This window comes from Oncorhynchus gorbuscha, linkage group LG12 (genome assembly GCF_021184085.1).
Source record: "Oncorhynchus gorbuscha isolate QuinsamMale2020 ecotype Even-year linkage group LG12, OgorEven_v1.0, whole genome shotgun sequence".
NCBI lineage: Eukaryota > Metazoa > Chordata > Actinopteri > Salmoniformes > Salmonidae > Oncorhynchus > Oncorhynchus gorbuscha.
Window position 1 is genome coordinate 37,017,606 of NC_060184.1, and position 26,492 is coordinate 37,044,097.

General features: G+C 43.2%; 2 protein-coding genes across 2 annotated transcripts in view; one reads left to right on the forward strand and one right to left on the reverse strand.

The window, feature by feature from the left end:
• Positions 1–154: 154 nt before the first annotated feature.
• LOC123990961 (heterogeneous nuclear ribonucleoprotein U-like) lies at positions 155–10,094 on the reverse strand. Its single transcript, XM_046292022.1, has 14 exons — positions 9,427–10,094; positions 8,380–8,494; positions 6,471–6,550; positions 6,033–6,172; positions 5,707–5,806; positions 5,341–5,453; positions 4,723–4,986; positions 4,363–4,482; positions 4,008–4,136; positions 3,592–3,760; positions 2,879–3,160; positions 2,262–2,590; positions 1,857–2,033; positions 155–791 (listed from the first exon to the last, which is right to left on the reverse strand). The coding sequence occupies exons 1-14, from the start codon at positions 9,917–9,919 to the stop codon at positions 741–743; spliced, it is 2,562 nt and encodes an 853-aa protein (XP_046147978.1). The 5' UTR covers positions 9,920–10,094; the 3' UTR covers positions 155–740.
• Positions 10,095–17,915: 7,821 nt separating this feature from the next.
• LOC123990962 (kinesin-like protein KIF26B) overlaps positions 17,916–26,492 on the forward strand; it is a 36,646-nt gene continuing 28,069 nt past the window's right edge. The window contains exons 1-5 of the mRNA XM_046292023.1: positions 17,916–18,151; positions 18,363–18,722; positions 20,203–20,697; positions 23,513–23,601; positions 23,760–23,943. Of these exons, the coding sequence (XP_046147979.1) occupies positions 18,089–18,151; positions 18,363–18,722; positions 20,203–20,697; positions 23,513–23,601; positions 23,760–23,943 (1,191 nt within the window). The 5' untranslated portion in view covers positions 17,916–18,088. The remainder of the gene's footprint in view (positions 18,152–18,362; positions 18,723–20,202; positions 20,698–23,512; positions 23,602–23,759; positions 23,944–26,492) is intronic.

The window sequence follows — 26,492 nt, forward strand, 5'->3', positions numbered from 1 at the left end:
TGAATTACATCATCAGTAAGTAGCACATTGTGAAATGCTAACTGTGTAGATATAGGGCAGATGTCGTTGTTTGAAGTAGCAAACCAGCCCATTGCCCATTCAAAAGGTACTTTAGGTAACCTTTGAACTCAAGTAAAAGTCATAAGCCATAGACTTCTGCAAAAAGCAAATAGGTTGTTTATTGTAAATCTACGGAGTTTAGATTACATGCTTGATGTTTTAATTAAAAATAACAAATTACTGTTTGTTGCTTATGGACTACATATACAAATCACTAACAATACTATAGCTACCATGCCTCTCATAAGATAATAACCGAAAGGAACTAAGTGTTCTCACTTCTTATACAAACAAACATAACTACGCAAGACAATATTTACATTTTGTAAAAAATAAAAAATAAAACATTACACAGAAAGTGCACAACCCTGAAAATGTCACTGAAGCAGAGGAAAAACGTTGCGATTCGTGATGTGGTATGTTTCTCAAACATGGGATTTTTAAAAGCATGTGATTTCTTTAAAATGTGGAGATCATAAAATGTACAAAATCAAATGAAAAACCCATAAAGCTTCAGAGAGACTCCTCTCCTCGGATGTGGAATGTTGCTCCATCGGCTTGTGTTTTTGTTTTCAATTTAAAAAGTGGGTTCTAGAAAAAACGAGAGGGGTGGGGCAGGGGGTCCGTGGCTAGTGGTTGGTTACCATTAATGGCCACCAGTCCTTTTGATCAGAAAGTCTTTAATAGTATCCTGGCTGATACTGCTGGCTCCATGGCTTCTGGTTCCAAAACTAGGGACACAGATCAAGGAAGTTAGATGCAGACAATAGAAGAAAACTCTTAAAAAGTGACATTAGGCCTCAGTGCAAACTTTCCCAATTCGCGTTCTCAGCCTCAAAAGTATACTCAACCATCCAGAATGAAGTCATAATACCCATAAAACCAAGCAGTCAAACAGAGAAATAGTTCCAATCATTTTCCATTATTTTTCCAAATAGGGGATTTTTTTATAAACACTTAAAATAAGGGCTGTGTTTTGCATAGGCTTACCCTGGCGTGACGTTTTGATAACCTTGTAAATCTCTAGGACAAGGTGACGTATCAATCAATATATTTGCCTGTATTAACCACCCAAAATAAAATGCTAATTATTTGCCAATGTGGCTATCATAAAGTACTACAAATTCCATGATCAACGAGACTAACGAATCGAGGCAAAGGTAAGAATCTCTGGATTAACTTTCTAATGTTAGCTAAATGTAGTAATGAATAAATTGGCAACATTTCTTAAATGGACAATTCTGTGAACTGTCTTGTGCAAGTTTTAAATTGACAATCCCTGTTAGCAAAGGTGTCTGCTAGACATGACACGCAGGAGCCCGCAGGGATTTGTAGTTTTGCTAATTAGCATTTTCAAAAATCAGAGTAAATAAAGCAGAAAATATCGTTAAGTAACCCTGGCCTAGCGAGACATACATGGTTACCAAACCTTCACGCCAGGGTAAGCCTACACAAATCAGTCCTAACTTTAAGTGTTTCTAAAATCCCCTATGGGAAAAATAAATAGAGGAAAACGATTGGAACCATTTCCTTGTTTAACCTCTAGGTTATGGGTATTATGATACGTTTAGTGGACCCTATAGACCCTAGCTGCATTTACACATGTAGTCCAATTTTGATATTTGCCTAATTATTAGCAAAATACCAATTATCTAATAAAGATCTGTATAGGTCTGCCTGTGTAAACACAGCCACAGTGTGAGAAAGAAAAAAATTACAAAAATGGGAGAACGTTCAATTGTTTTACAAGGCTAACAAGCTAGGATTTGCCCTTTAAACTCAAAACGGAGACTCACCCCTTGCTGCCAGCTCTGGTTGAAGGCCTGAGCCTTGTCCATGCCAAATCCTCCACCAGTCCTGTTGTCTCCAAATCCGCCGCCACGTCCTCCACCATTCCTGCCGCCCCCAAACCCACCGCTGCCATTCTTATTGCCAAAATTCCCACGGCTGTTGCCTGCTCTGGGCTGGAACCCCTGGGGAGAAAGACAAGACATCTCGCTAATAAATAAACAATTGTAGAAATAACTTTTTGATAACATCTTATTTGGATAGTTCCCTAAAGATGGTTTATAAATGTAATGCATCAACTAACTATATACCAACTAATCCAGGTTAATAGTTTGAGCATCTACACACCTTCTATAGAAGATTATCCAAATAAAGGCCAACTTGTAATTCTCCATTGCTGTGACAAAACCCACCTGGTTGAAGTTGCCCCTGTGACCGCCGCCTCCTCGGCTCATGTGACCGCCGCCTCCTCGGCTCATGTGACCGCCGCCTCCTCGGCTCATGTGACCGCCGCCTCCTCGGCTCATGTGACCGCCGCCTCCTCGGCTCATTGGAGGACCACCTCTGTTCATGGCTCCACTCCTGTGGCCCCTCATTGGTCCTCCTCTTGGGGTCCCTCCTTGGGGGGCCATGAGGGCACCGCCCCTGTTGAAGTTGCCCCGGTTGGCGAATCCACCTCTGAAGGCTGGAGAGGGCATGAACCCTCTAGGGGGGCGAGTGAACCCACCACGTGGGCCTGGAGCTTGGTGGAGGCAGACATGGACACATCAGTTAGACTGGGGTTGAATCTTAATGATCTAAAATCCTCTGCTCATCTCCACTATTCAACAACTACAGGATAAATGCAAGTGAAAAAGGGCAGAGGCACATCAAGAGGTTTGATTTGCCTTCACCTGTCCAGTCCTATCAGATCATTGCAGACAAAACAAGGAATGTTTTAGCAATTTAGCGAGACCTAAAAACGGGGTTAAAACCGGTCATGCCAAAACCCATCATCTGACCAACATGGCCGATAATCGTGACCTCCCACCTCCTCGGAAGTTGCCTCTCTGCTGGAAGCCACCTCGTCCACCTCCTCTCTGGCCAGGTCCACCTCCACGGCTGAACTGGTTCTTGCCTCTGCCTCCCCCCCGGACATTCCCTCCTCCTCTCTTGGGGGTTAAAGACCCTTGGTTGGGCTTCTTCTCAGCCGGCAGGGCCGCCTTGCTCTCCTCCTTGTACTGCTCCACCAGCTTGGCGGCATCCTCCTTCTGCAGCTCAGCGTAGCTCACCACAGCGAAGCTCTCGCCTTCCTCTGGCAGGGTGAAGAATCCTGCACAGGGGAAAGAGTCAAGGAGATGGTGTGGTTATGAAGACAGCGTATGAACACCATCTAGATTTCTAGTGACGGTAAGCGCTGCTATGAAAGCTGAGGTGTTCCTCCCACCAGGCCCAGAGGCAGGGGTACAGCCCCCGACCCAGGGTTCAGGAGAGAGGGTCACTCTGCCCCCCTGATATGGCCACTTGTGACACAGACAGCCACGAGTGGGCAAAGCTTAGAGGGGGCTAGCCATGCTAACATGAAAACCAAAATAGTTTTAGGGAGAATATATACGAGTGTACGTGTAACCTTACTCTATTACTACAAACTTTCTGAGGGCTTTTGGATTAGTGCTAAAGATGTGAAGTCGCTAGCTTTTTAGCACGGTATGAGACTACTTTTAACAGTTTTTATTAGTGAAGTAGCTCAGCTCACGGCGTTACCTTTCATTTTGAGGAGAGCGTGCTCGGGCACGTCTTTCCCGTCGCTCTCTGCCTTCTTCTGGGCCCTCTCCTTGTAGTCGTCGTCTGAGGGACAGACCACCACAGCCTTCCGCTGGTACCCAGCAAATAGACACATCTTCCGCTTTTGGCCCGGGGCAGACAGGTTGGTCTGGGCAGAGGAAGGAGAGGGAATTACTTATAATGCTGACCCGTGTGAACATAAATAATGATGATTTGGACTGCTTTGTTGGCACCGAAGACCTGCCTACACTATATAATGATGTACTCATGTGTATGAGAATATTCTATGTGTATCCAAACATCTACTTTCCTATTCACAAAAAGTCCTAAAGGTCAGTGTTCGCGACTTGTAAGAAATCGGCTGTGATGGAATGCGATTGAATATCAAGCCTTACGTGGTCCAGGATATAGTTCCTCTTTTTGCGAGCAGCGATCTCAATGAACTTGCCCAGGAAGAGAGGTGCACGCTGGGAAATGGCAGTGAGCTTTGTTGTGTCCTTCGCCTGACGCTTCAAACTGCCAATCTACATATGAAAATTAATTGCAAAAAGAGACTAATAAGATTGATGCAGGACAGGATATACACCTACAGTGCCAAATGACCAGGGACTACATATACAATTAGGACTGAACGTTTAGCTCACAAACTAAACTGACAGACAACTAGGACCTCATTCTAAGATGGGTGCAGAGAGAACTTACTCTAAAATACAGAGGGCCACAAACACCATGACTAAGTACAACACTGACCATCATCTTCTCCACGATGGTGTCGCTGCCCAGGATGTAATATTTCCCAGGGTTCTCCTGGATGTGCTTGTTGACCCAGGTGCTCTTTCCTGAGCCAGGCAGGCCCACCATGGCAATCACCTACAACGACACACATACGCAACAGATCAGTAAGCGGTAGAAGAAGTTAAGCACATAAAATAATCAACATTAGTTTGGGGAAAAGGGCCCTAGAAATATGCGAATCATTATCTGAGACACATTTTACTAGCCGTTTATTCTGAAATATACAGGTTGAGCTTAATGGATAGATAACATTGCTAGGGAGGCCCTTGTGTCAAACAAATCACTGCCAGTGATGTTTTGGGTTGCCATAGTTACCTCACAGTCCTTCTTGGTGTCAGGTGCCTTGGGTCCGCGGACACGGTCGTCCATGGTAACCTGCTGCAGGAAGGTGTAGCCCTCTGGCTGGGGGAAGTAGGGCGTGTCCATCTGGCCAAAGTTAAACTCCACTGCACAATTGTGGCAGATGACGTGGGGGAAGAGCGCTTTCCCTACTAGGGACTCCTTACTGGCCTGGAAGGCCACCACTGGCTCATTACCGTTCTTAGAAAAGGACATCTCCACCTCCTCACCTTCAAAGTTCTGCAATATAACATTTTACAGCTTGTAATTTCAATGTGCAAAATATAACATTGACCATTGAAAATGTGAGGTGCTAATGAGGAAGTTATCACCCCACACTTAGAATCCCCAAACACAAATACTGGTTGGTTTTGATGGGTTTTTGTGGACATAGATTACCTTCTGAGACAGCTTACATCACTGACCATATTTTTAAATAAATGTCATCTAAATGCTTTGTTTTTTTTGGGACGGGCCTCAGTGACGAGGAACTCGACACCACATGCAAGTCTGAACATTCATTTAAAAATCGGCTGGTGCGTTGAGAATATTACGTTATTGCAATTAGTAAGGCGAAATTAAGAAAGATCTTACAATGAGGCAGCAGATGACGTCATTCTCATCATAAGTCTCCCCGAAATCTTCAGTCACGCAATTGGTGGTTTTCTTGCCTTTGCCAGAGTAGGCATAGGAATGCTCCTCCTCACCTGCAATGACATAACTCACGTCAGACACGATACGCACAGCTGACTAGGTGATATAACTAAAACTAGGATTTTGTCATATAATTTGTGATGTTAGTGTTTCTGCACTCATTCCATAACACTGCATTGTTGCCTTGCAAAACACACAGGCTTTGTTCCAGTTCCATGTCATGCTCCCTAACAACCTCTAGAGGGTGCCAACATCCCATAACAACCATTACTTTTTTGAAAAACAACAATGCCATTGGAGACTGACCAAGGAGCAGACTGCCAGTAGCTAGGGACCATCCAACCTGGACCTCATGGATGTCCATGTTCTTACTGGATATGTGTTTCACTGGGATTTTCTCAGTTATCTGTAGGCAGAATATTACATTGGTGATGTTAGCAGCAAATGGACTACATCAGGCATTTAATTGCACAACCAGGCGATTAAAAAAATCTGAAAAAAATCTGACCCTTTATTTAACTGTGTAGTGGTGCATTTAAATTATAAAAATGGAGATAACAAACGATAATGGGTTTATCCAAGGTCAGAATGTTATGAATTCCCAATTACAAATGAAACACAAACTGGGCTACCTTCATCTCGTAGCAGGCCTTGCCCTGGGACAGCCCATATGAGGCTCTGCCCCCAGACCACAGGTAGGCAAAGCTCTCCATGGTGAGAGAGGAGGCGCTGTAGCGGTCCCGGGACACCTTGAAGTGCAGGTCGCAGTTATCTGGAACACAAACAAAAAAAAACACATTAAGTTCCCTCTTCTCGGTCCCCTGACACGTCTAGATTCTGGTGTCATATCCCAAAATCGTCCCCTAGGCCCCATGCGCAATGCACTAGCGGAGATTAGAGAATATTGGAACGAATGTAGGCAATATGGCAAGCTAATCAAGTACATAGGGGCAGTAGTAGGGGCTATGATTTGGGATTGGGTGTAGGCATATTACTTCTGCACAAGTGTTTGTAGAGGGATTCATTAAACCCAGCCCCGGCTGTCCATCTATATAACAAACATGACTCACAGTTGTCCAGGCAGACTGTTGTATCATCAAACTCCTCATCTTCCTCCTCCAGGGGTGGCAGTGGAGACTTGAGACTAGGCCTGAAAGAGAACACAGCCAGTCAGTCACAACGTCAGAGAATTAGAACCTTTCTGACGGAACCTGAATGCAATCGCAGGTACGGCCATCCGGTTGTGACCTCCTCCCAGAAGAGAAGAAGAGGTCCAGCAGTGGAAAGAGTCCAGACTATGGGCGGAAATGGAACTCCAACATTTAAGCTATTGGAGTCTTTAGGTTTTGACAATCACAATGAAACAGCATCACTTACCTGCAGTGGTCAACTGGTGCCTTGGATAAAAATACAAAATAAAACTAGTCCCAGGGGCTATATTTCTTATTATAAAAAGCATCAACAGCCAAAAGGCCTCAATGTGGACAGAAACTGTGTTTATGTTTTGGAGAATGCTGAAAGGTCATGCCGTATAAAGGGCTGCTGGATATATTTAACTCTGTGTGGAGCTGCTCTCACTAAAGGTCAAATCTCACTGAAGCTGCCGCTTCATGTTCACGGAACAGAGGCTCGCAAGCTAGCTCCACATAGCCTATAGGAGCTTCAACTGTGTGGCAGGGGTTCTAATACCCCAGCGACTGTAGTGATAAAAAGGTGAACTTGTTAAGAAATGTTGTGCCACACCGACTTACGAACAAAGGCCTTCAGAACCAGAATCAAGCTGTTGCCAAGTTGTGTTTATGAAACTAGCTTTGAAATATTGAATAGGAGTATCACAACATGAGGATGAGTGTGTCCAAAGCATGTAGACTGAAGCATTTGCAGAACTAAACCCTGCCTCCGGCACAGGAGGAACACCATAATGCAGCGTTGCTCTTCTATCTTTGCAACAAAACAAGTTAAAAACCTGTTCTTGGTCATATTGCACAGTCCTCACAATAGCCTAGTGCTGTAGGGTCAGACGCAATGGCCTCTCTCAACATTGGTCAAAACACACTGACACCAAGGAGCATAAGCCAGGGGTCATCCAGTATAGTGTGTGGTTTAGCTACGAGGGGCTCTGCTCCAGTCAAAGGATCAGCCACCAGGTGATTTATTTGTTTACACAGGCTAGTGACATTCTGAGATGACAAGATAACCGTTCACTGGGTCAATGAAAACAAAATAGGGTTCCAGATACACATGGTGGAGGGGGGTGTCTTTTCCCCAGATACAGATCAGCCTAGTCCTGGACTAAAAAGTTTGTTTAATGGGGAATATCCATTTGAATTTATTTTAAGTCCTGGACTAGGTTTAAGTGACCTGTATAGTGAGAAAGCATTCCTGTAAAAAAACAACACATCAATCACACGGAATATAAATGATGACATGGTGGAGAGAGACGTGATTTGACAAAAGCAAACATTCAAAAAAGACAACAGTGCGAGCAGGAACAATGAGCGGTCAGTGGAGAGCACCCATCTCCAATTTGCGGAAAAAGTGATACGTCCGGAAAAATGGATACATCCTTGTACCCGTACGCGACCCCCCTGCCCCAACCCATCATCTGCTACTCTTCCGGGAGTTTTTTTTTGAGCAGCTTTGCGTCACCTTTGTCAGTGTACACAATAAGCCTTTCTGCACAAAGAGAGTGAATGTTGAACAATCAAATTCATAAACTGGTGTTCATTTCTCTTACTACATTATGCAGTCCATAAGGGGTGTATGTGGGCACTGCATGTGTAATAATGGTAAGGTTAATTTAAAAGCCAGGGATGACCCTCAATTCAAACATGTATGAAACGTACATAATGTTGACAGAAGTTAGTTAAGTGAGGGTTTTGGCGCTAATTAATGCATTGGCGCTTAAAGCCAATACAGTTCACATAGCTGTGATGGCTCTTCAGACATACCGAAGGCCATTTTGTCTCCCATCCTTACCAGCTGTATTTGTTCTCTTCAATAAATTCAAAGTAGCCCCTTCCATGTTCCTCCCGGCGTCTCTTAACACCCTTCTTATTCTTCTGATCAGCATTCGTGTCTTTGTCCGCATCCCCTTAGGAAATAAAAGAAGAATATAATGAGGTGCTCCTTTATTGAAAGGATAGGTCGCACTGTGACTGTGGTGGGGCTGGCCCACAGAAGGCTAACTTGTTGCCCATTACATTAGGACCCCATTGCCTGTCTGAAGTTAGACAGAAGTCTACGGCTGTTTTGACCAGAGAGTAGGGTTGATTACAATGTAGCTGGTCAACAATACAGATCAAATGTAAAGAGATGTAAACAATCACGACAAAAATATTAAAATAGGCACAATAACCCAGTTACGGTTAGAGTTATTAAAATGGATCGGGAAATAGACCATTGTCAATCAGTCCCTGATGTTGGGGTCAATAGTTTACTGAGGCAAGTCAGTGAAGAGACGAAACTGAACTGCAGGCTATCCTCCATTGACCCCCTTCCTGCACAATGCCATACGCGGCTAGCTTACGAGTTAGCTTGACAGCTAGCGAGCTTGTTCATTCAGTTACTGTTTACACAATGTTTGTTTTTAGCTAGCTACATTTCTAATATGACCAGTTTATTGGAACCCGTTTGTAGACGCATTTAGAATACTCTTGAGTAGTTAGAACCACGAGTCTACCAAAACCAGCACCTGTCGAATCTTGTCCACTGTCTGCTAGCGTCGCGAGTTAGCTATCTTAGTTAGCAAGCATTCTTTTGTGTAGTTGCTAGCTATGCTATCTAGCTAGGCTAACCAACCAAACAGAAAAAAAGTACGTATAGGGTGAGCCCAATGGTGTTCTTCGTGTAGTAGGACCAAGTTAAACAATATTTACATATTTTTCTAGCTACACTAACCTTAACTAGCTAACAAATATACATCGAAACCAATTTCGCGAACGCACCCGACATATTATAGGCTAACGACGTTAGCAAACATGTGACACCCAGCCCAATCATTTTCGAATGGAACCAGCGACTCACCCTCTGCTGGATGGTCTCCAGGCTCACCATCTTCTGCGTCCAATGTGATTTTCTCCATGTCGTCCACACCTTCCTTCAGCATTGGATCCATTTCTTCCTCTTCTACCTCACCCATTTCGTCGTCCTCCTGGGCCGCGTTCTCTTCCTCCTCGCATTGGTTCACGACAGCGGCGTCTCCCTCTCCGTTTCCATTCTCTTCCTCCTCGTTGGCATCCATGCTTTCAACGACGGGGCCCTCGTCTTCTTCATCTTCCCCCATGTCCTCTTGGTCATCAGCAGCGGCGGTGGCGTCGGCTTCGTCGTCTCCCTCGGGAAAGCCTCCCTCCGCGGCCTCCAGCCCAAGGGGAGAATCTCCAGCCAGGGCCTCTTCGTCAAGCGCGGCCTGCAACCGGTCCATCAACTCGGCCTTCAACCCCTTGTCCGACAGCTGACGCTTTTTCAGCTCGTCCTTCAACTCGTTTACTTTCAATTTTTTTACGTTAATTGAACTCATTTTGATATATGTATAAAACACTAAACTGAAACACGCTGTTAAAGTAAAGCAAAATTACAACGAAGACGGGAAATTCTGTAAAGGACGCTATGCAAGTTCACGTATTTTTAACTGCGCCAAATGGCAGTAGCGTTAGTAGAGTCCTTTTCACTGGCAGAAGGGCTTGTGGGCGCCAAAGCGAGCAAACCCCTCCCGTATTCTCCCCGTTCTTCTATGATATAATGGCGGTCTGCAAACCAACATTATAGGTGCATACCGCCACCTACTGTTTTGGAATGTGTGGTCAATCACGCTTTATAACATTTCTAAATCCTCCTATCTAACGCAGTACTTCTGAGAAAATAAAAAAAGAGCCCTACTAACTTCTAATAGACCTCCCCATCCCCCAAATCCCTTCCAACCACCCAACGATCAATGACCCTACACTTCAATCTTTCCCTCTCTTCAACATACTTACAACAATATAACACATGCTCCATCATTTCATCGGCCGCACACTCCAGACAAACCATTCACATGCTTGCCAGCCCGATGTAATGACGAGTTCAATGTATAATGTCCTAAGCACAATTGAGCAAACACCACCTCTTCCTTCCTAATCTGACCTTTGAGTCTTGGTCCACCAACCTTTCATTGGAGGGCATATAAATGCCGGCCCTTGGGCTTAGAGTCCCATCTCTACCACACATGGCTGTGATCTTATTTTTGGCCTCACCTCTACCCAGTGGAACATTAATATAAGTTATATCTCATTTCAAAGCTCTTTTGGCTAACTGGTCTACAATTTCATTCCCTTCCACAACCAAATGTGCTGGGACCCAGCAGATTCTCACATGAATACCTCCAATAGTAGGTGACTCCTATTAGATTTACCTGATGATAAACTATTTAATACCGACAGAGAATCTGAGCATATTATAATTCTAACAGGTTGTACGTCCTCCACCCACTGGAGGGCAACTACTATCGCCAACAGTTCAACTGAGTATACTGTTAGACTTCTACCCCTCCCGTATTGTTATTATTTTTGTGCGTTTCAGGCAGACTAGATGCTGTATTGCTGCCTTTCTCAGGTCAAAGTGCGAATTACACATTTAAGTATCTAATAGCCTCACACCCGTACGTGCCAGCCAGTGGAATAGAGAAACTATTTCGCTCTGCCTGTCATTTGGGCCCAGAATTGTTACAAGCAAAAATGAGGTTACACCCAACTCAGCCAGCTCACAGAAAAATGTCCTCCTGTCCTCAGCATATCACCACAGTTTCTACCTCCCCACTTCCCATCTGGGTGTTTCCCAAATAACAATAACCCAATCCTTCTTTTCACTCCCCAGATACCTACTGACCTCACAATTCTGGATAGAGAAATACTGCCTTCCCCGCTCCTCTATCTCCCATTCACATTGCCACTCCTAGGTCAACTCCTTTGCTATGATGCTCCTACATTCCATCCCCCCTAACAGGACCACCACATCTACCTCCCTCTTCAGAGCTGCCTTCACTACCTTATCTTCTACCTCATTTCCCCTACCCGAACATGAGCTGGGACCAACAGAACACTTACCTTACACCCTTCCTAAAGTGCCATTAACAGCTCTATTATATAAAATATATACAGTGGAGAGAACAAGTATTTGATACACTGCCGATTTTGAAGGTTTTCCTACTTACAAAGCATGTAGAGGTTTGTAATTTTTATCATAGGTACACTTCAACTGTGAGAAACGGAAAAGCATTCGCAAAGAATGATGTTTCCACCTCCATGCTTCACGGATGGGATGGTGTTTTTGGGGTTGTACTCATCCTTCTTTTCCTCCAAGCACAGCGAGTGGAGTTTAGACCAAAAAGCTCTATTTTTGTCTCATCAGACCACATGACCTTCTCACATTCCTCCTCTAGATCATCCAGATGGTCATTGGCAAACTTCAGATGGGCCTGGACATGCGCTGGCTTGAGCAGGGGGACCTTGCATGCGCTGCAGGATTTTAATCTATGACGGCGTAGTGTGTTACTAATGGTTTTCTTTGAGACTGTGGTCCCAGCTCTCTTCAGGTTATTGACCAGGTCCTGCCGTGTAGTTCTGGGCTGATCCCTCACCTTCCTCATGATCATTGATGCCCCACGAGGTGAGATCTAGCATGGAGCCCTAGACCGAGGATGATTGACCGTCATCTTGAACTTCTTCCATTTTCGAATAATTGCGCCAACAGTTGTTGACTTCTCACCAACCTGCTTGCCTATTGTCCTATAGCCCATCCCAGCCTTGTGCAGGTCTACAATTTTACCCCTGATGTCCTTACACAGCTCTCTGGTCTTGGCCATTGTGGAGAGGTTGGAGTCTGTTTGATTGAGTGTGTGGACAGGTGTCTTTTATACAGGTAACGAGTTCAAACAGGTGCAGTTAATACAGGTAATGAGTGGAGAACAGGAGAGCTTCTTAAAGAAAAACTAACAGGTCTGTGAGAGATGGAATTCTTACTGGTTGGTAGGTGATCAAATACTTATGTCATGCAATAAAATGCTAATTAATTACTTAAAAATCATACAATGTGATTTTCTGGATTTTTGTTTTAGATTCCGTCTCTCACAGTTGAAGTGTAACTATGATTTAAAAAAATACAGACCTCTACATGCTTTGTAAGTAGGAAAACCTGCAAAATCGTCAGTGTATAAAATACTTGTTCTCCCCCACTGTATATACAGTACCAGTCAAAAGTTTGGACACATCCATTCATTCAGGGGGTTTTCTTTATTTTTTATTATGTTCTACATTGTAGAATAATAGTGAAGACATCAAAACTATGAAATAACACATATGGAATCATATACAGTAGAAACCAAAAAAGTGTAAAACAAATCAAAATATATTTAATATTCTTCAAAGTAGCTACCCTTTGCCTTGATGACAGCTTTGCACACTCTTGGCATTCTCTCAACCAGCTTCACCAGGAATGCTTTTCCAATAGTCTTGAAGGAGTGGACAAACTGAATTGGTCCACTCACACAGACAGTGTGGTGAAGAAGGTGCAGCAGTGGCTCTTCAACCTCAGGAGGCTGAAGAAATTTGGCTTGTCACCAAAAGCACTCACAAACATTTACAGATGCACAATCGAGAGCATCCTGTCAGGCTGTATCACCATCTGGTAGGGCAACTGCTCCGCCCACAACCATAAGGCTCTCCAGAGGGTAGTGAGGTCTGCACAATGCATCACCGGGGGGGCAAACTACCTGCCCTCCAGAACACCAAAACCACCCGATGTCACAGGAAGGACATAAAGATCATCAAGGACAACAACCACCCGAGCCACTGCCTGTTCACCCCACTATCATCCAGAAGGCGATGTCAGTACAGGTGCATCAAAGCAGGGACCGAGAGATTGAAAAATAGCTTCTATCTCAAGGCCATCAGACTGTTAAACAGCCACCACTAACATTGAGTGGCTGCTGTCAACATACTGACTCAACTCCAGCCACTTTAATAATGTAAAAATTGATGTAAAAATGTATCACTAGCCACTTTAAACAATGCCACATAATATAATGTTTACATACCCAACATTACTCATCTCATATGTTTATACTGTACTCTATACCATCTACTGCATCTTGCCATCTTTATGTAATACATGTATCACTAGACACTTTAAACAATGCCACTTTTATATGTTTACATACCCTACATTACTCATCTCATATGTTTATACTGTACTCGATACCATCTACTGCATCTTGCCTTTGCCGTTCTGTACCATCACTCATTCATATATTTTTATATACATATTTTTCATCCCTTTACACTTGTGTGTATAAGGTAGTTGTTGTGGAATTGTTAGGTTAGATTACTCGTTGGTTATTACTGCATTGTCGGAACTAAACGCACAAGCATTTCGCAACACTCGCATTAACATCTGCTAACCATGTGTATGTGACAAATAACATTTGATTTGATTTTTGATTTGATTTGTTCGGTCATTGTCCTGTTGAAAAACAAATGATAGTCCCACTAAGCACAAACCAGATGGGATGGAGTATCGCTGCAGAATGCTGTGGTAGCCATGCTGGTTAAGTATGCCTTGAATTCTAAATACATCACTGACAGTGACACCAGCAAAGCACCCCCACACCATCACACCTCCTCCTCCATGCTTCATGGTGGGAACCACACATGCGGAGATCCTCCGTTCACCTACTGTGTGTCTCACAAAGACACGGCGGTTTGAACCAAACATCTCAAATTTGGACTCATCAGACCAAAGGACAGATTTCCACTGGTCTAATGTCCATTGATCGTGTTTATTAGCCCATGATAGTCTTTTCTTCTTATGCGTGTCCTGTAAAAATCTAATCAAATTGTATTTGTCACATGCGCCGAATACAACAAGTGTATACCTTATTGTGAAATGCTTACTTACAAGCCCTTAACCAACAATTCAATTTTAAGAAAAGTAATTAAGAAAGTATTTACAAACTATAATGAAATTAAAAAATTAAAAAATTAAAAAGAAGAAAACAAATAATTAAAGTGCAAAAGCTGCTTTTCTCTGTTTCTCATTATCTATGCATAGTCACTTTAAGTCTACCCACTGTACATGTACATATTACCTGAATTACCTCGACTAACCGTTGCCCCCACACATTGACTCTGTACCAGTACCCACTGTATATATTTATTTATTTATCTAACCTTTTTTTAAACTAGGCAAGTCAGTTAACAACAAATTCTTATTTACAATAACAGCCTACCCCAGACGACACTGGGCCAATTGTGCGAGCCTCGCTATTGTTATTTTACCACTGCTCTTTAACTATTGGTTACTTTTATTTCTTATTTTTTACTTATCTATTTTTTTACTTGACAAGTATTTTTCTTAAAACTACATTGTAGGTTAAGAGCTTGTAGTAAGTCAGCATTTCACCTGTTGTATTTGATGCATGTGACAAATACAGTTTGATTTGATTGTATACAGGGGGTACTGGTACAAAGTCAATGTGCGGGGGCACAGGTTAGTCAAGGTAATTGAGGTAATATGTACATGTAGGTGGAGGTTAAGTGACTGTGCATAGATTATACAATGCAAATAGTCCGGGTAGCCATGATTAGCTGTTCAGGAGTCTTTTGGCTTGGGGGTTGAAGCTGTTAAGAAGCCTTTTAGACCGAGACTTGGCGCTCCGGTACCGCTTGCTGTGCGGTAGCAGATAGAACAGTCTATGACTAGGGTGACTGGAGTCTTTAGCAATTTTTAGGGCCTTCCTCTGACACAGCCTGGTATAGAGAGGTCCTGGCTGGCAGGAAGCTTGGCCACAGTGATGTACTGAGCCATACGAGCTACACTCTGTAGTACATTGCGGTCAAAGGCCGAGCAGGATGCTCTCGATGGTGCAGCTGTAGAACTTTTTGTAGTGGTTTCTTCATAGCAAACTTTAGTAGTGTAGAGTGCACGTGAAGAAACTTTCAAAGCTCTTGAAATGTTCCGGATTGACTGACCTTCATGTCTTAAAGTAATGATGGATTGTCGTTTCTCTTTGCTAATTTGAGCCGTTTTTGCCATAATATGAACTTGGTCTTTTTTCAAATAGGGCCATCTTCTGTATACCACTCCCACCCTGTCACAACACAACTGATTGGCTCAAATGCATTAAGAAAGAAAGAAATCCCACAAATGATCTTTTAACAAGGCACACCTGTTATTTGAAATGCATGTCAGGTGACTACCTCATGAAGCTGGTTGAGAGAATGCCAAGAGTGTGCAAAACTGTCATCAAAGAAAAGGATGGCTACTTTGAAGAATCTAAAAGTTAAAATATATTTTGATTTGTGTAACACTTTTTTGGTTACTACATTGTGCCATATGTGTTATTTCATAGTTTTGATGTATTCACTATTATTCTACAATGTAGAAAATAGTCAAAATAAAGAAAAACCATTGAATGAGTAGGTGTGTTCAAACCTTTGACTGGTACTGTATATGTTTTATTGTCACACAAATCCAATCACATTTGATTGGTTTTATTGGTTCAGCAGATGTTAATGCGTGTGTATCAAAATAGGTTGTTTAACAGGGTTAGCCATAGAAGTACAGCACCCATGGAGCAAATGAGGGTTGAGTGCCTTGCTCAAAGGTCCATTGTCAGATTTTCATATAGTCGGCTCGGATATTCAAACCAGCAACCTTTATGTTACCGGCCTAATGCTCTAACCGCTAGGTTACCTGCCACCCTCAGGTCTGGTCTACCTGCCGCCCTCAGATGCCATCAGGCCTGGCTATGTCTTTGACTTCCCTTCTCTAAGTTTGACCAGGCTAGCAGAAGTGTCTGAACACAAAATTACCATTTTAGGCCCCACTTCTTCCACCCATCCCAATGCCCACACTAGTGGTAGCATTTCAGCAGAGAAGACTGATGCTCCATCAGACCGCCGCCTACCCTGGTGTATCTGAAAGTGGTGAACATGTATCCCAAACCCTGCTCTCCCACTGCCTTGGTCCCTTTACCCATCTGTGAAGATCCACAAGTAAGGACCCCACTCCCACCTCAGATGTGCCTCAACAACCACAGAAGGCTCTCCACAGTCCTCAGAACCTTTTTTAATCACTAATTGTAATTTCAACATCAGGCTCTGGCAACAGCCACCGAGGAACACACGGCCAGCAGACAAGGGCCCCAATAACCTGAAATTATGTGGCGATTTGGCATTTGCCCCAACACTTTTGATTCGGCTTATTGACACAAAAGTGTTGAAAAGAGGGACAAAGTACTGTTGTTTAAACTGATTTGCCTCAAGATTTATCAACTCGTGCACAATTCATCTGTGGTTCAGTCTGGTCAACTGTAACCTACTGATAACAATCACAGTGAATTGTATGCGCTCCTCTAGGCTACATACGTTTCTCTAGGCTGCCAGATCAGGGAAAACTCTGGGCCCCAGGAAAACAATTTCCCCCCCCACTACTATGGGATCTGTGGTGCCACCTCTGAAAAAAACAAAAACAAACAAACAGACAAAGCAACACCTCACAACTCTTCTCCCCTATTTGACCTAGATAGTTAATGTGTATGTATTGATATGTAGGCTATGTGGGCATTTTGTCATTTTATTTTAATTCATGTAGTTCTGTCCTTGAGCTGTTCTTGTCTATTGATGTTCTGTATTATGTCATTGTTTCATGTTCTGTGTGGACCCCAGGAAGAGTAGCTGCTGCTTTTGCAACAGCTAATGGGGATCCTAATAAAATACCAAATAGAACCAACATTTATAAAATTCAGTGACAGGACTGGCCTTCCATACTATGGAAGTTTCATACTATCCATGTTGCATCCATGTGCATTTTGGAGAACCCCCACCGCCCCTCAACCACACACACATTCAAATATCTGTCAATGTCCAGACATATATTGAATGTCAGGTTATTGAAGTAACATTTCCACAAGAACACAGTACAGTAAAATATGGTTTCCTACCATCTAAGAATTATCAAGCAAAATGGAGTTCATTATCAGTAATGGCTGACAGCATATTTCCTAACGAGAAGTCATCTGTGTGGGAGGTGGTGAGTGAGTGTACTTTTTCTCCAAAGATCAGAGAGAATCAATTCAACTTGTTCCCAGACACTCCCACCATAAAACCCACACTATGAACTTTCGGCACTCTGGTTCATGGAATGTCCTCAAGACACACTCACATAACTTATAGCCAAGTCCGCTATCATCCGAACAAGCATTATGTTAGGCACAATTATATCCAAAAAACGCGAAGAAATACCCCAAATGGCCATATAATCAGAATATTTCACATGGCCTACAGACCATAAACTTCAATTGAGAAAGCAGTTTAAAAAAGATAAGTCGAATGCCACGTTTATAGTTTGCATTTCACTGCCTCCCTGTGGACAACGAGGGGAATGCACAAATAAATTAAATCAGTAGGATGCCTGCGCGCTCTCCCTCTTGATGCGCTCTGACATTACGCACGCCTTCATTCACACAGCCAATAGCTCAACATGACAAGACGCGCAAGTGCGGATACTTTACGGGATTAGAATAATATAATTGCTTCATACTTTTCATTTTTAAACCGTGTAAAAAAAAAAAAACAAACAAGGCCGAGTAAAGTAGACAGCATATCCTTGTCTTTGGCTTTGTTCCGTTTTCCCTTCTCAACAACCTATTGCTATGGCATCTCTCACTCGAAGAGAGAAGGAGAGATGTCCCACAGCAGGGAACCGAAGGTATTGGGTAAGGGACGCTTGATTCAATAATACTTTTTCCACATTCAGTATTTATCTTAAGTTGTTAGATAGTGGGTTGCACAGTTATAGTATCAACATATTATTTGATGACTCATAGGCTTGTAAAACATCAGTTTCAATTTATGTTATGATGATGTCATGGTTATTTTCTTCAGTGTGCAGTATATTAAGGTGCATGATATTTGTACATTTCACAGACAGATGCGTCTCAATGTAAATCATCCAGATTTGACTCTGAGACTGGGAGCGGTACAGTACTACACGAGGACTGTCAATCAACAGATCGCCCCTCTCCAGAGGGTGCCGGGTCCAACGCCGACCCTCATGGAGTTCCGTGGCCAAAAACGGATGTCCCATCCCGAGGGTCTCTGACGAGACCCTGCGCCGGAGGACCTGGGATTACCAGTGGATTTGATACTGTTAGACCCCCCATGGTGGGAAGTTGGAGCGTTCGGAAATCTGACGGAAAAGTTATTTGTGAGCATTGCACCGCGACTGTGGCTGTGTTAAAGATACACGCACGGAGCCTCGTCATTCCTCAATATATCTCATGCAAGGTAGGCTTATCACTTCATCACTTTCTATGAAAATGTGTTTTATGCAGTAAACAGTAGCATGCTTTCATTGTAGTGATACAATATACTTTGGTGACAATTGAATGGGTTTGAATTGAAATGGTCAGAACATGTGACTCAGCCACAGATTTGCAACATATTTGAGATGTTGTCACATATTTTAGCTGCCTTGACAAATCCAAATTGTCAGTTACTTAGATGTTTTTCTCCCGATTGCATCTGATATGTAGCAGACATCAGATCCTGTCATTGAGCTGACTCATAGGCTATCCCCTAGAGTGAACTGATTCAGACTGATATTAATATTTGAACAAAGCAACTCATGTCCCCTTCAAACCTCATTTACCAGAGGTACAACGAAAACATTTGCTTTACTCTCCTATGAGAGGAATATGAAGTAGAAGAGGACGTTTTAAAATGAACCACAGACCATTATGTGGAGATATTACCTCATTGTTCAGACGGAGACGGTCAGTAGAAATCTGATAATGGCTTCTTGTAGTGTATTGATTTCCAGACCAGGGCCATGATGAAATCTGGCCTGTTATGAATCCTACTGAAAATACAGGTCTCTGACAGTCTGGTTCCAGACCTGTTTGTGCTGTTCAGCCACCTCTTACCCTCTTAGAAAAAAAAGTGTTATGTACAGTAGAACCTAAAAGGGTTCTCCTCTGGGGACAGCCAAAGAACCCTTTTGGATCCTTTTTTTCTAAGAATGTGTGGTCGTTATTTTGCCTGGGCCTAGATCAATTTGCCTGGGCCTAGATCAATTTGCCTGGGCCTAGATCAATTTGCCTGGGCCTAGATCAATTTGCCTGGGCCTAGATCAATTTGCCTGGGCCTAGATCAATTTGCCTGGGCCTAGATCAATTTGCCTGGGCCTAGATCAATTTGCCTGGGCCTAGATCAATTTGCCTGGGCCTAGATCAATTTGCCTGGGCCAAGATCAATTTGCCTCTTTGTTATGACCAACACATAACCCAAAGTTTGGCTCCACAGCACAAACAGATCTATTACCAGGCTCGGTCTCAGATTTTGGCTTGGAGTTTGTTTGGGCACATCTGCATTTTTCTGGTTGACTTTGTTTCATGCAATATTGCAGTAGTCTGGGACTCAAAATGTGGGTCATTGACATTAGCAGCTTGCGGCAGAAAGGTCTTGGAATGGAAGTTCAGGGAGAACAAGGGCACAGAAACTAACATACAGTGTGCTATGCCACCATCTCTGTCCTATGATAGATGCTATTATAATGATTGATTCTGGAAGTCGATATAGACCTACTTCTTACCATGCCACATTTTGATACATCATTTCCTCAATGACAGACTGTCATCAATGACAATTAATTCTACATTTTTTTTTCCCGCTTTTGTAATTCACTGTGATATTTGTTGTTTTTGTGATTGATTTGGACTCAATGCATAGAACCATACTGTACATTCCCTTTACATCCCTTCTGTAGGACTCCACCTTGTCAGCCTATCTCCACGACAACCTCCAAACCCACAGTGGTACCATAGACGCCTGGGCTGTGGAGGACGAGCAGAGTGGCTGTGACGTCTGTGGTGCCCACCTGAGCCAGCTGAAGCAGGAGGCCATCCACCTGATCCTAGCCAGGGAGGAGCGTGCCAAGTGGGCCACTACATCTCCCGCCAAGCCCCTTCCTGGATCCACCTCCACCAAAGCAGCACCATCTAGCCCCCACCTGTCACGCTCTGCCAGGACCCATAGTTCCTCTGCCAAGCCCTCCCCTGGACCTCGATCCACCACCTCCACAGCACCATCTAGCCCCCGCCTCTCAGGCTTCACCAGGAGTCAAAGCACCCAGAAGACCCACCCTAGGAGGATCCTGAAACCCACCCCAGCTCAGATGGAGAGATGGGTTGAGGAGCAGCAGCAGCTGGCCTCCTCCATATCAATGTCCAGCAATAATGGAGTCACCATCTTTCCCTGTCAGGTACTGTACATCTAAAAATCTACAGGTTGCATATCACAATATTGCCTTGATATCACAATAGCTATCGTTATTAGGGAGTCTAATGGAAGCAACGTGAACAATATCAGGATAATATCATAAGTCATGACACGTCCCCTAGCAGGTGGTGTACATCTAAAAGAGGAATGGAGAGTAGAGGAAAGGAGAGGAGCACAGAGGAGGGAAGGGGAGAGGGGAGGAGTGGAGTGGATGCTCTCATAGAGGATGGTGTCACTGTCAGAATTGATTGACTCCGTCCGATCTGCCCCAATTAGATCCTGAGAAGTGTACATTTGCAACCTTATCGCTAATGGAGGGAATTGGGTTGTGATTTATTTTCCGTCATAAAACAGCCAGTCAAAAAGCAGGCGGCACGATGATCAATAGCCTGGTCATATTTAACGACTGGTGAAATATGCATAGTGCAGTATTGTAACCCTCACAGGGCTAGGTGGTAAATACAGCCGGGACGAAAGTGGATGGATGGAAGCATTTAAGGAGCCTTAAGTAGGCTACAGTAGCTTGTTCAGCCATAGGGCTCCTACCATAGGGCTTTGGTCAAAAGTAGTGCACTATATAGGGAATAGGGCACCATTTGGGAATCTACCTATATCTCCTTCAGTGCATTGTGGCTAATGAAGTGAAGTGGTCTCTGTTCTGTCAGTTTCTGACAGTGGAGTGGCTGTCTGGCTGAGGACTAGCCTGATCACAGATCAGTTATGGTTGGCATAACAATGACCATAGGAGTTGGCTGTATGCAACACAAACAGATCTGGTACCAGGTTAGCTGCCATAGTCTATTAGACAATATGCAAAGCAGAGCATATTATACCGGTGTAAGTTTGCTATTAGGAAGGTTTCCATCCAATTGGTGACAGATTTTCATGTGAATATTCTAAAATCCGCATGAAAGAAAATGTGCACATTTTCCCCAACAGTGGTGAGTTTCCACAAAACGGACTTGTTGCAGATAAAAATCTGTGCGTGAATACGTAGTGCACACAAAATGTACTTTTTCCGCTTACGTTTATATGTACTGAATAAAAATCTGAAGTTCATTGTTTTTCCATCACATTTTCAACTCTACTGATAGTTTTGTCACCAAACTGTTGCGTCAAATAGCGAATGTGCCTACTCATATCATGCACTTTCACCGCCCTGTGAAGTTCATCATCTCTTATTTCATTTGTAGCCTAATAAACTGCATGCTTTCCTGATTGAGTTATAGTGGGAGGACCACACCCCGTGTCATCGCGTGACTCCAAGTTGACTTTGATGTGATGGTTATTATATCAATATTTGCACACAAAGGTGTTTCCACCACTATTTCACGCATAATTCATTTTACAGGCACAAAAAGATCCCACGTCGAACAAACGAATGACCTGGACGGCATCTAGAAAATTGGACTTCCTGTTTCCCTCACAGCTGTCGTGATTCTTTTTTATATGGCATGACTTTACTCGCATAAAAGCTGTGGATGGAAACGTGACTATTGATGTGTTTTCATGTGATTTTCCACTTGGAGGAAGGAGAGCAAATGTTAGTCAAAGCTAGGTGACCTCATGCTAATGGTAATGGGAGTGTTTACACCATTCCAGTTTGAGATAGATGAGAGGACGAGGAGAGGGACAGAGAGAGAGGGGTGAAGACAAAAGAGAAAGAGAGAGCGAGAGAGAGAGGGGGGTAGAGAGAGACAGAGTGGGGGGGTAGAGAGAGAGAGAAAAATAGCAAGAGAAAGAGAGATCTTCAGGGTGTGGGGGACAGGGAGTTCAGAGTTAGAAAGGAGTTGAGGTAGAATTGAACTTTACCCCATGCCCCCTAAACCCATCTCATTCCAGATGTTAGTCATGCCCCAAGGTGCCTCATGGCTCTAATTGGCATTACATGGCTGGATATTTCCTGTGGCAGTAGCAATAGAGGAAGGGGAACAGGGTTGTTATCTTGCCCTAAAAAGCTGAAACATTGATGAGACAGTAGAGCTGCAGAGGGGGCCACTATAAAACAGGACACTGGCTGTCGCTTTCGCTCGCGGCCAAGCTCTTTGACTTCATTTCAGCAGATATACAGAGTAGGGAGTAGGCCAAAGCTTACACACACACACACACACACACACACACACACACACACACACACACACACACACACACACACACACACACACACACACACACACACACACACACACACACACACACACACACACACACACACACACACACACACACACACACACACACACACACACACACACACACACACACACACACACACACACACACACACACACACTAGGGCTGGAGGGAAGGGAAGGGAAAGCAGGGTTGGGTTGAAGAGTCAGACTCTTCACGTGCATCCTCGAGGGTATGTGGTGTGGAATAGTCAGATGCAGCACGGTCACAGTAGGTTTAGTAATGGCTCTGAGTCTGATTGTCTGAGTCATGTCTCCGTTAAACCTTGGAGCTATGTGTCCCATGTGTGACTACTAGTCTATATGTAGAGCTATATGATGAATGTCCCATTTACCTAATGTGCTTTCATCCTGATGCCCCACATCCACAGGTTAACAATTGATTCTTCTCTTGGGTTGCGTTCCAAATGGCATCTATTCCCTGGGCTATATTACGATGTGCTGTTGGCAACTCTCTTATCATTGCCAAGCTGTACTTTGGCATGACATTGAACAAACACAAAGAGGAGTTGGCTAATAGCCAAAACAGACTGGACCCCCAGGCTATGGATATTCTAATAAAGTTGAAGTAGTATCTCCTAGGATAATCATTCTACTTCTCTCCAGTTTTCAGAGGAGTTCTCAGAGGGACCGAAAGAGACTGTGGCTGTCCAGAGCAGTCCAATGGCTCCTGCAATTTTGTCCTTTCTGGTCAGGTATGTGTAAAATTAGTCAGTTAGATGTCTACTGAGTAGACATGTGCTCCTGCAGGTAGTTCTTTACTGATGATTAATAAAAAGTCTTAAATAATCATTCAGAAGTTGAGGATGAACCTACTGTGTTTTTGAAATGTCCACATCCTATCTTTCCACAGGGCAGCCCAGAAACTGAGCCTGACGTCGAGGAGGAAGAGCCAAATGTCTGCCCCCTCTCCCGTGTCTCCTCTCCCCCATTACAACACCTGCTACAGGGGCATCATCCAGAGGTCTCCACCCACAGTCCCCACCTGCCTCCTTCAAGCTGCCAACCAACTCAAAGACGCACCCAACTTTGGCAAGGTAACCAGCTGTAGTCAGTTGTTCACCTCGTTCTTGACCAATCAGATCATTTATGTAAAAGAGAATTTGAACAAAAATATAAATGCCACATGCAACTATTCTATTTTATTTTATTTTACTTAGTTAAAGCATGTAAGGAAATGAGTCAATTGATATAAATTAAATAGGCTCTAATCTATGGATTTCACATGACTGGGAATACAGATATACATCTGTTGGTCACAGATACCTTAAAAAAGGTAGGGGCGTGGATCAGTAAACCAGTCGGTGTCTGGTGCTTCCCCCATTTGCCTCATGCAGCGTGACACATCTCCTTCACATAGAGTTGATCGGACTGTTGATTGTGGCCTGAGGAATGTTGTCCCACTCTTTCATGGCTGTGTGACGTTGCTGAATATTGGCGGGAACTGGGACACGCTGTCGTACGCGTCGATCCAGCGCATCCCAAATATTCTCAATGTGTGTAATGATCATGCTGTTTAATCAGCTTCTTGATTAAACAGTCATGTGGATGGATGATCGTAGCAAAGGAGAAATGCTCACTAACAGGGATGTAAACAAATTTGTACACAACATTTAAGAGTATTAAGCTTTTTGTGCGTATGGAACATTTCTGGGTTCTTTTATTTCAGCTCATGAAACATTGGACACGCAACACTTATCATGTTGCGTTTATACTTTTGTTTGGTAGAAAATACATGTTTAAATAAATGTTTTAATACATGTTTTATTAAATAAATAAATCGTTCTCCCACATACACTTTTTTATGTGATTCGAGAGTCATTAAGCAAGTGAGAGTGGTTGTGTCGAGGAGTGAAGAAGATCCTATATCGCCACTCATAATACCTACCCCCATCTTTATGAAATGCTATAATGTGGTGTTAATGTCCTTTCTGTCTCTGCCCTCCCCCCTCTGGGGTATACTGTAGACGAAATCAATATGGCTGCCCTCACGCTTCACAGACGATGGTCTAGAGTTACAGATAACAGGCCTCCATCCCATCCCTCCATTCCACCTGCACTCAGCCCAGACCAACTCAGAGAGAACCTCCTTTTTTCCTCTCTCTGTCTCCGCCTCTCTCGCTCGCTCGCTCTTTCACCCCTCTCCCTTTCTCTCTCCGGTTCTCCTTCCCACATTCTCTCTCTATCTCACCCCCCTTTCCTCTCTCTCTCAGTATATGGCTTCTTGAATAATTCAGCCCCATAAATATACGGTGACACAAGCTCAATAGCATACAGTCAGGGTAGGAGTTACATAGCAAGACTTCCTCCAACAGATAGCAGACAGACAAGCTACCATCACTAGCTTTTATTATGATTCATCATCATAATCAAGGCTGATGGATTATGTTCACGGTTGGGTAGGTCACTTTCTAAATGTAATCCGTGACAGTTACAAGTTACCTGTCCAAAATTGTTATCAGTAACATAGCTTTTGGATTACCCAAAGTAACGTAATCGGATTACTTTCATTTACTTTTAGATGACTTTCCTTTAAGAGGCATTAGAAGAAGACAAAAATGAATATTAAGAATTGAATGACATCTATTACAAGATAAGTCAATGTTAGAGTTTACATAGCTGGCCAGAAATGGATGTTAGGTTATGTAGGCTTCTAACCCATTGCTTTCTACTTCAATACAGATAATAAAATGATTAGGCTATATTTTTACATTAAAATCTAAAGTCTGTCAGATTTACAGTCATTCCAATTAATTATATTCTTGATCTTCAAGAAAAGGATTAGTAAATATGGAAATGTAGATTAGTTACCTTTTTTAACCTGACCATAACCCCAAAAGAAAGGATTTATTACCCAACTCAGTAATGTAGTCAGATTACTTTCCGTTACCTTTGGATTTCTTTCCCCGTAAGAGGCAGTAGAAGAAAACAAAAAGACATCTATCAAACACATGCGGTATGTCATCATGGTGAGGTTAGACTCGCTCAGATGGAACAAACTTCAGTTCAGCTGGGTTTATTAAGCAGAAGTACATGGTTAATTGACTTCATCTTGGTGGTTCTGCGACGTTCTTACCCTTCAGATGTGCGGAGTCAGACCTCAGAGAACTAAGTTAAGTGGCTGTTGAGGTCTTAGCTAACTTAACATAAAACCTCTCAGAGCCTTTAAATCCACTGTATTTCTAGTAGACCTAAGTTAATATCTGAACAGCAGAAATCTGTTCATGTGGCGTTCCTACTCGGGATATATAGGATGTAGCTACATGAATTAATAAACATGTATCATTGATTAGATTTATATAGTGCTTTTACAGACAATTTAACAGCATAAAATTACATAGACTCGTTACACTGAATTATAGGATTTCAATGCTTTATAGTACAGGGTAAACTGTGTAGCCTATAATAACAGCTATAATAACAGCTACTACAGTTATATCCTCTCTCTAGCACTAGTCTATGGCTGTTTAAGTCAGAGTGGCAGACAGTGTGCTTTGATCTGTACAAGTTTTCCTCTACATTCCTCTTCTCTTGTAACTAAGTTGGTGTAAAAGAGACACCATCTCACAGGGGTGAACAGCAGAAT